The sequence below is a fragment of the Buteo buteo genome, chromosome 7, assembly GCF_964188355.1.
Source record: "Buteo buteo chromosome 7, bButBut1.hap1.1, whole genome shotgun sequence".
In the NCBI taxonomy this organism is placed as follows: Eukaryota; Metazoa; Chordata; class Aves; order Accipitriformes; family Accipitridae; genus Buteo; species Buteo buteo.
Genome location: NC_134177.1, coordinates 11,172,925 through 11,186,658, shown reverse-complemented (window position 1 = coordinate 11,186,658; position 13,734 = coordinate 11,172,925). Strand labels below are relative to the sequence as shown.

Sequence of the window (13,734 nt, the reverse complement as noted above, 5' to 3'; positions counted from 1 at the left end):
GACCTGATGCCCCTCTGCCCCCCCGTGCCATCCCGAGCAGGGACATTGCGTTGCCCGTGGAGGCGGGGGGGTGAGGGTGGTGGCCGTGCCGGGGGGCACCGGGGGGCTGGGGGAGGGCAGAGGTAGCGAAGTGGGAAGCCCCAAGAGCTGGCAGGGAGGCAGGGGGTACAGGCAGGCTGGGGGGCACCTGGCCACCCCCCTGCACACGGCGGGGGCAGCGGCACTGGATTGAGGGTGCCCACCCCTACGCCGAGCCCGGTGCGAGTGGGCACGGGGCGGGCGTCCCCCGGCACCTGCCGGGGGGTCCGTCTCACTGGCCCTTGGGGGTGTCGTCGTCTTCGTCGTCGCCCCCGGGACCGGCCTCGCGGGGCATAGGGTGGTGCTGGTGGCGGTCCCAGAGCTGGCGCAGGGCGGTGGTGTCGGGCTCGCCGGCGCTGGCGGTGCTGTCGCGGAAGCTGGCGAGCGGCGGGCGCACCTTCACCCCCTTGGCCGTCAGCGAGCCCTCGATGGCCTTGCGCAGCTGCGGGCACCCCAAACCCGTGGGCGGGCGGCTCCGGGTGCTCCCCGCCCGCGCCCCTCCAACCCCCCCAAACCCCCCCTCGCCCCGCTCACCTCCTTGAGGGACACCATGCCCACCAGGCGCCCGATGCTGGTGACGTACGCGTGGTCCAGGCCCAGCAGCGAGAAGATGGTGTGGGTCTGCAGGAAGAGGGGGCTGAGTTGGGGGTCTGGGGTGGGGGGGGGTCCGGGCGGGGATGCGTGGAGGGTGCGGGCGCACCTTGTGCAGCGAGGTGTGCTCCACCAGCTGGAAGGGCGCGGGGTCGATCTTGGCGCTGCTGAAGTCCACCAGCTGGTCCAGCTGCTGCTCCTCCCACTCCAGGATCTGGGGAGGGGGAAGATGCCATGGGGCAGGGTGAGGGGGCACGGCCCCCTCAGGGGGCCATCGAAGGCCCCCCCACCCCCTCCCTGCATCTAGCGTTATGGGGACATTGGAGTCGTCCGCTCCCTGTGTCCCCCCCGCCCACCTCACGCCTCGGTGCCTTGTTGGGGTCTCCGGGGTCCCCGTGGGCCGGGGGGTCCCGCCTGCCCCTGCCCACCCCCTCACCTCTGCCGGGGTCATCCTGTCACCCAGCTCCAGCTCCTCCTGCAAAAGAGGAGAGAGAGCGTGAGCAGGGCAGCGGGCAGCGTGCAGGCAGGGCGCGGGCAGGGCGCGGGCGAGGTGCGGGCAGGGCGTAGCGAGGCTGCAGGCAGCACATGCAGGCAGGGCGCAGGCAGCACGCAGGCTGGCTGCGGGCAGCGTGGCGGTCAGGTGACGCGATTGGTTGAGAGGACCTAGGTCACACCGCGATTGGCCAAGGCGGGAGAAGCCGGGCTTGTGATTGGTGGAGGGAACACAGGCTGTGCCACGATTGGCTGAGAAAAGTGGGGTAAATTCCATGGCCGTGACTGGCCGAGAGGCTCCGCCAGGAAGGTTTGGGATTGGGAGGATGCACACCGTGATTGGCTGAGCAGAATCGAGGCGGTCTGAGATTGGCTGCACACAGGGACCAAACATGATTGGCCAAGCAGAATCTTGCCAGGCCCCTGATTGGTTCAGAGATCCATGCTGGGCTCTGATTGGCTGAGAGGAGCTGTGCCCAGCCTGCGATTGGCTGCAGCTTACCGCGATGGAAATGCGGACGCGTTTGGCCTTGCGATAGGCCATGCCCTGGGCCTGGCACCAGGTGGGGAGAGACAGCGGTGTTAGGGCATGGCGTGGGGCTGCCATGGGCAGGGACGGGCAGGGATGGGCAGGGGGAGGGAAGGGATGGGAATGAACAGGGATGAGCAGGGAAGGGATGGGCCAGGCAGGGATGGGCAGGGAAAGGAAAGGATGGGCAGGGATGGGCAGGGGTGGGAAGGAACAGGCAGGGATGAGCAGGGAAGAGATGGGACGGGCACGGATGGGCAGGGAAGGGAAAGGACGAGCAGGGAAGGGATGGGAAGGGATGGGAAAGGATGGGAAGGGAAGGGAAGGGAAGGGAAGGGAAGGGAAGGGATAGGACAGGCAGACATGGGCAGGGATGAGCAGGGGAAGGGATGGGACAGGTAGGGATGAGAAGGGATGGGCAGGGAGGCCAGGGATGGGAAAGGATGGAAAGGAATGGGAAGTCACAGGCAGGGTTGAGCGGAAATGGAAAGGGATGGGACAAGAATGGGAAGGGGTGGGCAGCGTGGGGCATGGCGAGAAGGTATGGAAAGCAATGGGCAGGGAGGGGCAGGGATGAGAAAGATGGGCAGGGATGGGCAGGACTGGGAAGGAGCGCAAAGGGGTGAAAAGGGACGGGACTGATGGCAAAGGATGGCAGCTGGGAGAAAGGGCCAGGCAGGGATGGGCAGGGATGGGCGCTCACCTCGGTAGGCTCTGCGGCGCTGTTGGCACAGAAGAGGCTCTTGAGGGCGATGCCGGTGTGGTCGGTGGTGCCAGCTGCGGGCAGGGAGGGGGTGTCAGCGGGGGGACGCAGGGGAGGCCGGGGGGGGCCGGGCGCAGACTCACCCGGGGGGCTCTCGGCTGGGCCACTGGGCACCCGCTTCAGCGCCGGCTTCAGGGGCTTGCGGGGGGTAGTGCGGGTGGGGGCACCCGAGGAGGCCTCCGTGCTGATCTGCGGGGGGACGGGGTGGTGGGGGATGGCGGCGGGGGCCACCCTGGCCGGGCATCCCCCGAGGCGGCCGCCCCCCTCACCTGGAAGCGGATGCTGGCATCGGAGAGCCGGTGCCCGTCCTCGGCCAGCATCTTCTGCCGCAGGGCCTGGAGCCGGCGCTGGGGGCTGAGCTGGTGGCTGAGCAGGGCCCCCACCTGCGCCCGCTCGATGGAGCCCAGCAGGATCATGGACTCTGCCGGCGGCAGCGAGGGGCCACGTTGGCTCCTGAAGCCCCCTTTGCCGTCCCCCCCCGCTGCCATCCCAGCACACCCCACGGCCAGGGCGGGCGCTGGCAGACCCCCCTGCCCCCGTCTCACCAGCCGACTCCACCAGCGGCAGGCTCTTCATCTTGGTGCTGTGCAGGACGTGCTGCAGGTCCCGGTACTTGCAGTTGAGGGTGACGTAGCGGATGTCCCGCACCATGATGTCCTCCACCCGCACGTTGTATTTCCTGCCCAGGGAGGGTAACAGTGACCTCGGAGTAATGCCACCCCCTCTCCTGGTGCTTGGCGAGGGGCTTGGGGACAAGGCAGGGGACACGCACTCACTCGTGGTGGCCCCAGCCCAGCTCAGGGAGGTAGGGCAGCTTCTTGATGCGGATGATGCTGTCGTAGAGGGAGGGCTGGAGGCTCTGGGCCACGGCGTTGGCCAGGATGACGGCGATCATGACGGGCAGGATGTGCGAGATCTGCCCCGTCAGCTCGAAGACGATGACGGCCGTGGACACCGTGTGGGTGACGGCACCTGACAGCGCGGCTGCCCCTGTGCCCGTCCCCGGGAGACACGGGGGTGGCTGTCAGGTGCTGCCTGCCAGGCTGGGTCCCCACCCCGGGTCCCCACCCCTAGGGCATCCACCACACCCAGAGCCCTTGGGACCTCCCGGGGACAACCCCAGTGGTGGTGTCACCCCCCCGTCCCTGGGAACACCACTTCAGCCCTGGGGAACTCACCGGCCCCTTTGGAGCATCTCCAAGTGATGCCCACCACGGTGTCCCCGTGCCAGCCCGGTGCTTACCCACCACGGCGTAGCCCCCCGGCACGATGCGGTAGGTGTTGCTGTCGGTATGGATGCCATCAGGGAACCAGGCTGCCATGCTTTCCCCCACCAGGCGCCCGAAGGCTGCCCCTGCCCGCAGAGAGGGGCTAAGAGTGGGCACAGGGGCTCTCCTGGCACCCGACCCAGCCTCGCGCCCTCTCCTCTGCCCCGGCACTGCCGGGGAAGGGGACACCTTGGGACGCCCATGCGTGCCCCAGTGTAGGCTGGCAGGCAGCTCCCTCCTCCTGCCGTGCCCTTGCGGGGTACGGGCTCTCACCGATGACGAAGACAGGCATGAAGGCTCCGCAAGGCACTGGGATGGTGGTGGCCAGGGCCGACATCCAGAACTGAGTGGGAGATGCAGACACCCATTACTTGCTCCCCCCGGCCCGGCCCTGCCTCCTGCCCCTGCCGTGCCCCACAGCCGGCTGCGGTGGAGCAGCACATGGGTATCACCATGCCGTGGGGCAGCCCCGCTTCTCCCAGGGGCACCCTGCCAGCACCTCCCTGGTGGCATCTGGGAGCAGCCAGCCAGCACCTCCCTGGTGGCACCTGGCCAGGACCTCCCTGGTGGCACCGGGGGGCGCCCTGCCAGCACCTCCTGCTGGCACCTTGGTGGGCTCCCAGCCAAGATCTCTTTGACGGCATGTCGGCAGCACCCAGCCAACACCTTGGTGGTCTCTGGGAGCAGCCGCCCAGTGCCTCCCAGTAGCACCTTGCTGGCAAGCACCCGGCACCTCCCCGGTGGCATCCAGGAGCCCCTCCCCAGAGCCTCCTGCTGGCACCCTGGGGCTGACAGGGGCAGGAGGCACCCACCTTCATGAGGATGAAGACGACGAGGGTGACGAAGACGTTGGAGCGGGGGTGGCGCCAGGCCTCCAGGATGCCCAAGTACTCAAACTCATCGCTGAGCCCCTGCTTGGCCCACGTCTGGTTGTCGAAGAGTGTCACCAGGGTATCCTTCTGGGTGAGCTGGTGATGGGCAGGGGTCAGCTGGGGCTGGCGGTGGCGCCGGGATGGGGACTGATGTGCCACCCCATGGCGGGTACCTGGCCAGCCATGAACTGTCCGAAGCCGGGCGGGAAGGTCAGCGTGGAGATGAGCAGCGTCACCAGGGCAGGGAAGAGCAGGCGCCTGGCGGGGTGGCACAGGGTGGGAGAGGTGACGTTGGTGCAGCCCCAGCTCCACCGCCCCGGTCCCGGGAACCGCTGGGCACCTACTTCTTCATGAGGAAGCGGTTGATGGTCTTCTGGCGGCGCATGAACTGCACGATCTTGCGGTTGAGGTAGACGAAGAGCGCGCCCCCGAAGCCGCTGGCGATCCTGGGCAGAGGCAAGGGATGAGCGCCCACGTGTCCTACTGCCACCACCGCCACCGCCGCTGCCACCCCGGGGCCACGGGACGGGCGCCGGGGTGGCCGCACTCACCCGATGACGGCGAAGGCGGGCAGCTCCTGCAGGTCGAAGGGGAAGTCGAGGCGGAAGCGGGTTTTGAACAGCGCCGTGATCGTCTCTGGGGGACGGCAGGGGTCAGGGGGGCTGGGTGGGGGGACCCCCGTGCCTCCACCCCCACCCCGGAGGTACCTTCATCCTTGTTCCAGACGGCGAGGACGCGGAAGATGAAGGCGCTGAAGGTGGCGGCGAAGAAGCCGCGCCAGTAGTTGCGGACGGCGAAGAAGGTGGAGGTGACCTCGATGCTGAAGAGGACGCCTGGCACCGGGGGGAAGCGCACGAGGGAGGCGGCGAAACCCAGGTGGGTCCCCGGCGCCTGGCATGCTTCCCGCCCCGAGCCCACGCTCGTGCACGGCCCGCAGGGGTCCAGCTGGGCCCACGGCCACGCTACGGGGCGGTTCAAGGGCTTCCCTGGCAAAACGTGTGACCGGTCCCCGGCTGGCCACAGCAGGCATGGCGGAGCAGCAGTCGGCGCGAGCAAGAGGGTAGCACGGGGACGTGAGCAATGACGAAATGGGTGGCGCTGGGGTTGTGGGGGGGGGTGGCACGCAGACAGACGGACAGACAGATGGGGCAGCGCGGCAGGCAGAGGGCAAGGAAAGAGTTAGACATGTCACCAACCTACGGGCAGGGCTCAGCGGGGCCGGAGCAGGGAGCTCCCTGGAGCGCAGGGCGGCAGGGGAGAGGACGAGAGCAGACGTTACACCTCCGAGAGGATGGTGCCCGCTCCTCCCTTCCTCCTCCCCGCCGAGCAGCACTGCCCTTTCCCATGCCAGCCGTCCTGGGGGTCCTGTTTGCCTCGCCGGGCAGACCCCGGTGCCCGGGTGGGAGGTGCGTGGGGGTGCGTGGGGGGCCCAGGGTGACCCTACCTCCGATGGGGGCGGCGAAGCAGCAGCCGACACCGACGGCGCAGGCGGCCGCCAGCATTTCGATGTTCCTCGCCTCGTTCTGTGGGCGAGCCGGGGGTGAGTGAGCACTGCCCCCCACACCCCCGTGCTGCCAAACCTGCTGGGGGGCACAGGCGGAGCCCCCCCGGGGCCAGCCCACCCTGCTCACCTCGTAGATGCCCCCGAAGAGGGAGAGGAAGCGGCTGAGCAGGGCTGCACACATGCTGGCGATGTGGACGAAGGGACCCTGCAGGGACAGCAGGGGGACTGAGGACGGTGCCCCCCCCCCCCCCCCCCCCCGCCCTCCCTGCCCCGGGCACTGCCCTCACCTCCTTGCCCAGGGGCATGCCGCTGCCCAGGGCGCACGTCAGCCCGATCACCTTGGCCACAAAGGTCTTGAGGGTGAGGTACTCCTTCAGCACGACGCCCCGCAGGATGGTCTTCATCTCCGGGATCCCTGAGCCTGGCACCGCAGGGAGAGCCTTGACCCACGGCCATGGAGGGGGAACACTGGGGACCCCCTGCCCCCTAGTTCTGGGGGAAATCCTTGATGCTCTGACACACCCCACTGCCACAGGGAGACCCCAGAGACACCTCTTGCCACAGTACAGTTGGCAGGAACAGCCCCATGGCCATGTAGGGACAACCCATAGCCCTGCAGGGACAACCCATAGCCCTGCAGGGACCCCAATCCCATAGCCCCCAGGAGACCCTCTGAAGGCTAGCCCATAGCCATAGGAAGACCCCCCCAGACCCAAAGCTCAGGAGGTCATCCACCCTAGATCCCCCAGGAAACCCTCTGAAGACTAGTCCATAGCCCTTGGAAGACCTCCAGGACTCCCAACCCCATAGCCCAGGAGGACACCCAGGCAGTTCCCAACCCACAGTCCCACGGAGGGGACACCCCGTTAGGGTGCAGGCAGCCCCCCACGGTACCCTACCCACGGCCTGGGGGGCAAGGATCTGGGTGAAGCCGGCCGAGAAGGTGATGAGCACGGTGGGGTAGGTGACCCAGGCCAGGTACTGCAGCAGCACGTTGGTGTCCAGGCCCCCGTACATCCACTTCTGGGCTGTGGGCACAGCCGGCCAGGCGGGTCACGGGTGGCAAGGGGCATGGCACGGCCCTGCGGCACGGCCCCCCCATGCCCCCAGGAGCCCACCAGTGCCCGCTCACCTTGGAGGCAGGTGGCGATGGCGAAGTCCATGGCCCAGCTGACCAGCGCCATGACCAGCCCCAGGAGGATGAGGAAGACCCAGTCTTCGCCCACCTTGGAGATGAGGAACCGCTGGCACTGCAAGGCGCAGACTGCGGGCACAAGGGCAGGCTCAGGGCCGGGCGCCCCGGGGATGGGCACGCCGGGGCGGCAGGGCCGGGCTGGCAGGTACACAAGCGCTCACAACCGGCGGCACCGACCCAGCACCACCGGCACCGTCCGGTGCGGGAGCACCGCCGTGCCCAGCCGTCGCAGCCATACCACGACCACCGGCGGGCAGGATCGGCGGGCTCCGGCGGTGCGCAGCCGCACACGGTGCCGCCAGGCGCGCAGCTCCCACCAGCATGGCCCCCCTGGCACGGCCCCAGGCAGAGGGGCTGGGGGCCTCCGGTCCCTGCGGCGTGCCCGGCTATTTTAGGCCATTGTGTCCCCGCTGCCCGGCGGGCAGGTGGCATTGTCCTCGGCGCCGGTGTCCCATGACAGCCGGAGAAACCCTACCCGCCGCCACCGTGGCAGGGTGGGCAGCCGTGCCTAGACCAGGTGCTGCCGTGGGGCTGTGCCCACCGGTGTCCCCCCCCCACGGCCCTATCCCCCGTGGCCCTTACCGCGGCAGGGGGCACAGCGGCCCTGGGTGTACTCCAGCAGCTCGGAGGGGCGGCGAGGCCGGGGGGTGTCCCCCTCCCCGTGCCCCTGCTGCAGCCGCAGCCGGGCCGCCTCGTCCTTGGCGAAGGTGCCCAAGTCCTGGGTGTAGCGCCCGTACATCTGGGGGAGAAGGAGGGGGGGGGGGGGGCGTCACGAGGGGGCTGGCACCCCGGCTCTCACGCCCAAGTGGGGAAACTGAGGCAGGGGAGCAGCGGGCGCGCTGGTATGGCCTCCCAGCACTGGGGGGGTGCCAGGCGAGGGGACAGGCGGCCATGGCGCTCCCAGGGGAAGGGGCAGCGGTGCTTCTGGGTGCCCGCTGGGCTGTCGGAAGAGGCCAGGTAGATAAGGAGCACAGGGATCGATGGAGATCATTATGCCCACGTGCCCTGTGCAGGCAGCTGGCACCACTGGTACCAGTCCCCAGCCCTACCCATGTGCTTCGGGCACCTCAACCACCTGGTTGAGGGTGGGGAAGGGCCTCTGGCCACGGAGCATGGCCAGTCTGGCTGGGAAACTCTCTGAGGGCTGGTATTGGGGTTGTGCTGGTGCTCTGCAGGCGCCTTCCCTCGGCATCACTAAAAGCAGGGCTGGGGTGTCCCCCCCCGGGAGGCAGCCTCAGCAGACCACACATGACATGAGCTGGCTGGTCTCAGCCAGCAGCAGGGAGGCAGGAGGGCAGTGGGGGGCAAGGCGTAACCCCAGTTCCCGGGGGAGAGGGGGACACGGCATCAGGCACAGGGTGGTCCCTGGGCTATGAGGAGGGGGTTTGGGGAGCAAGGGGATGCAAGCGGCTCTGTGCCTCCTCCTCGGCTGCCTCCTGCCTGGCCGTGGCACGTGGCCTGGCCCCGGCAGGGAGGTGGCCCTGGCAGTGCCCCCCGTGCCGGCCAGGAGCTCTTTGTGCCCGTCCTCCCCGCCGAGCCGGGGGCATTTGTCCCGCACCGGCGGGCACTGCCAAGGACTCGGTTGCCTGGTTTCCGCCTCGCTCCCCCCGGCACGACCTGAATGCCAAGTGCCAGAGGTTGGCCCGGCACAAAGGGAGGCTTCAGGGCCGCGGAGGCCCTGCCAGGCTCCCACGTCGGGGCGACGTGAGCCCCATGCCGATGGCGTGCCCACCCGCCGTGCCGTGCCAGCGCAGCACGTGGCTGCCCAGCCGGGGCGCAGCCACCCTCCTCCGTGGCATGGCCCGTGCCGGCGCCCGGCAGAGGGGCGACGCCACGGGTGGGCACCACGCTTGGCACGTGGGCAGCCCGGCTCTGGCTGCCGGCAGCGGTGCCCGTCCCGGATGCCTGGGTCCCGCTCACACCCCCCTGGCCTGCTGGCACGTGCCAGCTCCCCGTGGGGATGGCGTGAAGGTGCATTTCTCACGGGGCATCGCTCCTGCCCAGGTCCCTTTGGCAGGGAGCAGAAAGCAGCCAGAGCGGCGCCGGATGGATTCGCTGCTGTCTAATACCCGGGTTGTGCTCGGCAGCGGGAGGGAGGGTGGGGAGGCAGGCGGGGGGGTGGGGGCACATTCATTTCCATTGCTGACCCTTTCCTGGCATGGCTTTTCCCCCAAACTCCTGCTCAGCACGGGCTCGGTGGCTCCTCGCCCTATGGAAACGTGCCGGGGGGAAGGCACGCGCCAGGCGGAGATGCCGGCACAGCCACCTCGGGGGGGGGCCGGATCCAGCATCGGCTGCCAGAGGAGGACCCCAGCCCCGCACGGGGCCCTGTGTTCAAAGGCTCCCTTCGGGCGAAGCTTGTTTCCTCTGGAAGACGAAACGGGCCGGCACCCCGAGGAGTGCTGTCCCCCTGCCAAACACCCGCCTCCCCCGGCCCCACTGCCGCCCCACAACCGGCCCCAGCCGGGACCGGGGCACCCCCAGGCTGAGTGGCCCCCCAAACCGGCTCCGTGCCCACCTCCTGGGGCCGTGCTGGGGGGCTGCCACGCTGCCCCCCGGGTGTTGGGGCACCCGGCAGGATGCCCAGCCCCAGGGGGTCCAGCCTGGTTGCGGGGGGAGGATTTTCCTCTCCCCCCTTCCCCTCGTTTGCAGCCAAGCCCACCTGCAACAGCAGGGATGCAAGTGAAGGGGTCGTGCCACGCCGCTGCCACCTGCCACCCCGTGCCACCCCTCTGCCCCGTGCCACGGCCCCGCAGGCAGGACATGGGACCCCCGGGGTGCCCCATGTCGGGCAGCCACAGTTGCCGTGCTGGCAGCCCTGGCACGGCTGTGGGGCCGGGGTGAAGGCCGGTGGTGGGCTCTCTCCTTCCTCCTCGTCCTCATCCTCCTCCTCCCGCTCGAGTTATTTTTCCACAAAGGCCTTTTGAAACACAAACAGCCCCGGGACTCCGGCCTCCGCCGCGAAGCAGCTGAACAATCACAGTGCCGGGCGGGCAGGGAGCGGGCACGGGGTGGGGGGGGGGGGGGGCACCCGGGGACACGGGCGCGGGCCAAAGCCGCTATGTCGACCTCGCTCCTGCGGGCACCGGCCGTGCCGCAGCCCCCCAAGCAGTGCCAGCCCACGGTGCCCGCTGCGTCCGGGCGATGCTGCGCCTGCGGCGGGTGCTGGCATCTGGTGCTGCCGTGTCCCCGTGCCACCCTGTCCCATAGCGCTGAGCTTGCTTGGCAGCGGTGCCCACCTCCACATGGCCGATGCCAGCCAACCTTCCCCCCAAATCGTGATGCTGGGGGGGGGGTATTTAAAGGCAGGGGGTCCCCCGGGCTGACAGCGGGCAGGCGGGGACCAGGGGGGTGTTGTGTCACGCTGCCCGTCTTAGCCGGGCTCTAATCGCCCTGAGCGGCTCCGCAGTGAACAAGGGCAGTTTGTCAAGCTTAATCCCCCCTCCCCCGGGGGCCCTTTGCTCCCCACCTCGGCAGCCTGGCATGCGGGGGGCACCGGGGCTGGCACGCACCCCGGCACCCTTGACATGGCCGGGGGGTCCTCACGGGCACCCGTCCAGCATGGGGTCCCCAAGGAGGGACGCCGTGGCCTGGGGAGACCTTCAGGGCTGGGGCTGTGCCAGCCCCCAGTGGCACCATGGCCATGGCACCCCGGGGCTGGTGAAATCTGCGGAGGGTAAGGACGTGGCGTGGGGACGGGGCTCTTTGGGCATGGCTGGGCACAGCCCTGCAGCGTGGCTGTGATGCCCCGGCTGCGGGCACGGGCAGCAAGAGCTGTCTCCCCAGGGCTGTCCCCAGGGCGGTCTGGCTCGGACCAGCCCGTAACAGGCTCCAGCCGGATCCTGACCCTCCTGGCAAGCGCAGGCAGGAGCTGGTGGTGGCTCACATGCACCGGGAAGGGCCGGGCACCCTCCTGCCCAGCATGCGCCCAGGTGGCTCTCGAAAGCCAGGCGTGAGGCTGTGGGACAGGAGCCCGCACCCAGCCTCACCCACGAGCCCCAGGCAGTTTCCCGAGCCTCGCCACAGCCCAGAGGCCTTGGGGATGGGCGCCCTGGGGTGCCCAGGGCACGGGTGCTACCCCGCCCGGAGGAAAGGAGGGCAAAGTCTGCCGGCACCACGCAACGCTGCCCCGATGCCAGCCCAGCGTGCCTCTCCCCTCCCATGCTGCCCGCAGGCTCCTCTGCCCCGCGGTGCCCGGCTGGGCTGGCCTCTCTGCCCAGCCGCCGTGGACACGGCGCAGGGGGCGGCAGTCCGGTGCTGGGGGGAAGAGGCACCCCCACGGCTCGCATCGGACGATGCTGCGCACCCCTGCTTGTGCCCCTGGCTGCTCCCTCGCTCGGCCCTGCCAAGGAGGCACCACGGGGGCGATAAGATCGTGGAGATGCCGGCACAGCCAGGGCTCCCATGGCCAGCCGGTGCCCCACAGCCACCCAACAGCGACGGAGAAGGAGCAGCTTGGGGTGGGCACTGAGGGGAACCCCCAGACAAGGGCTTTGGGTGCTTGGAAAGGCAACGGGAAGGGCGCCTGATGCAGCAGTACCCTGACACTGTCCCGTGCCCACGCGCCGGGTGGGCAAGCCTCAGCAGGGCCGGCCCCGCTCGCAGCAACCAGCTCAGGCTCTCGGCAAACTCGGGCAGCCGTGGGCACGGGTAGCCTGCAGCAGCTCAGCCCCTCCGCTTCCCTGCCCACCTCCCCAGCCCTGCCTGTCTGAATGCCTTTGCCGGGGCAAAGTACCCATTTGCTAAGCCACCCCGGGCACCATCCCAACCAGAGGCCAGGGAGAAGCACCTTTGCCTGAGATGTCCGAGAGCCGTGGGCAGCGGAGGGGCCGTGGGCACAGCGGGAAGGGAGGACACCGCCGGGACGGTCGGGCGCCTGGGTGCCAGCGGGGAGGCCTCTGAGGGGAAGGCTTCGTAAACATGGGGCTAAGGTTGCAGGCAGGGGAGATACACTATCTTGGGGGCAGAGGGCCGGGGACACGCAGCGCGGGGGGTGAAACGTGCCCGGGCGATGCCTCTGGGAGCCTCCCCCAGGGTGGGCATCCCCCCCCCCTCCCAGCGATGAGGGTTTTTTTGGGGGAGGGAGGGATGAGGTGTGCGCAAAAGTCCTGCCCCTGGGGTGGGGGCTCGGTCGAGCTCCTCCACCGCCCTGGGGGGGGGGCCGTGGGGTGGCCCCCCCTGCCCCAGCACCCTGCCCGGAGGCGGCACCTCAAACCGGGCCCGGCGGAGCTCATTGGCGCTGCCACCCTCAGCGGGGGGCAGCACCCACAAAACCGCCCATCTCCCCCGGTATCCTCCGGTGCCCCCCCCCCCCCCTTTTTCCCGTGCCCGGTGCCCGGCCGCACTCACCAGGGTCTGCTCATACTGCAGCGCCCGCTGCGCCTCGCTCTCCGAGGCCATGGTGCCGCCGCTCCTGGCCGTGCCGGTGCCGGTGCCGGTGCCGGTGCCCGCGGCGGCGGCAGCGGCGGCTCCTCCCGGGCCGTGCGGGGCGGGCCCGGGGCACTGCCCGGGGGAGGGACCGGCCGCGCTCCGCCTCCACCGGCAGCGCCCGGCACCGGCAGCCAGCGCCGAGCACCCAGCGAGGGGGTGCTCGGCCGAGCGGGGGGCTCTGCCCTGCAGCGGGGTCTTTTCCACCCGTGGGCTTCGCCCCCGGGTTTCCCAGCTGGGGAATGGCACCCGTGGGGGCAGGTGGCGCGGGGTGACCGGGGGTACGGCTCCCGGTGGGACACGTTGCTCCCTCTTCCCACGGGCACAAGGGGCTGGCGTGGGGCTGGCATTGCCACCGGTCCCTGCTTCCCCGTGGTTTTTCACCTGCTTCCCCGTGGTTTTTCACCGGTGGGATGTGGGCAGGGAGGACCGTGCTGAGGGCACTGCGGGCAGCCAGCCGCCAGGCTGGTGGCCGTGCCTGGTTGGGGGTCAGATCTGGGGGGCAGAGTGCCACCTCGGCACTGTGGGGGCTCACCAAGAAGGACCCCAAAGCTGGCAGGGAGCTCATCCTTACCGTGGTGCCGCTCAGCGTCCCAGGACTGCCAGCCCCAGGGAAGGAAGGTGGGCTTCGCTCTTCGCTGCCGAACCCACTGGGCAGCGGTGGCTCAACCCTCTCCAGAGGGGCACACGGGCAGAGCTTGGCACTGGCGATCTTTGGGCAAGATGCTCCGGCATGGCAGGTTGGCTGCCAGGACCCCCGTCTCACTGCTGCCACGGGCTCAGGGGCAGCTGGCAGGGCCGAGCTCGCCCTGCTCCCCAGGGCACCCCATGGCAGTTTTGTGGCAAGAACTGGGCGCGGGGAAAGAGCGAGCCGTGGCACTGCCGGGCTGGTGCTGCGGGACCAGGAACGGGCTAGTTCTCACCGCCCGGGTGCCACCCTCCAGTTTGACGTTGGCACCCCCAAGGGTGGGTGATGATGGCCGGGCTGGGGGCTGGGATATTCCCTGCGCCAGCC

The 13,734-nt window shown here is 69.8% G+C and overlaps 1 protein-coding gene across 1 annotated transcript; it reads right to left on the bottom strand.

Moving 5' to 3' along the window:
- Positions 1-11: 11 nt before the first annotated feature.
- Positions 12-12,707, bottom strand: CLCN2 (chloride voltage-gated channel 2). The gene is made up of 24 exons (XM_075031493.1): positions 12,642-12,707; positions 7,875-8,031; positions 7,230-7,361; positions 6,997-7,125; positions 6,385-6,518; positions 6,225-6,302; positions 6,038-6,116; positions 5,301-5,426; positions 5,145-5,229; positions 4,938-5,039; positions 4,767-4,851; positions 4,534-4,689; positions 3,995-4,064; positions 3,697-3,807; positions 3,230-3,443; positions 2,999-3,132; positions 2,723-2,874; positions 2,537-2,642; positions 2,394-2,467; positions 1,664-1,714; positions 1,106-1,144; positions 779-883; positions 613-699; positions 12-520 (listed from the first exon to the last, which is right to left on the bottom strand). The coding sequence occupies exons 1-24, from the start codon at positions 12,690-12,692 to the stop codon at positions 311-313; spliced, it is 2,667 nt and encodes an 888-aa protein (XP_074887594.1). The 5' UTR covers positions 12,693-12,707; the 3' UTR covers positions 12-310.
- Between the last annotated feature and the right edge of the window lie 1,027 nt (positions 12,708-13,734).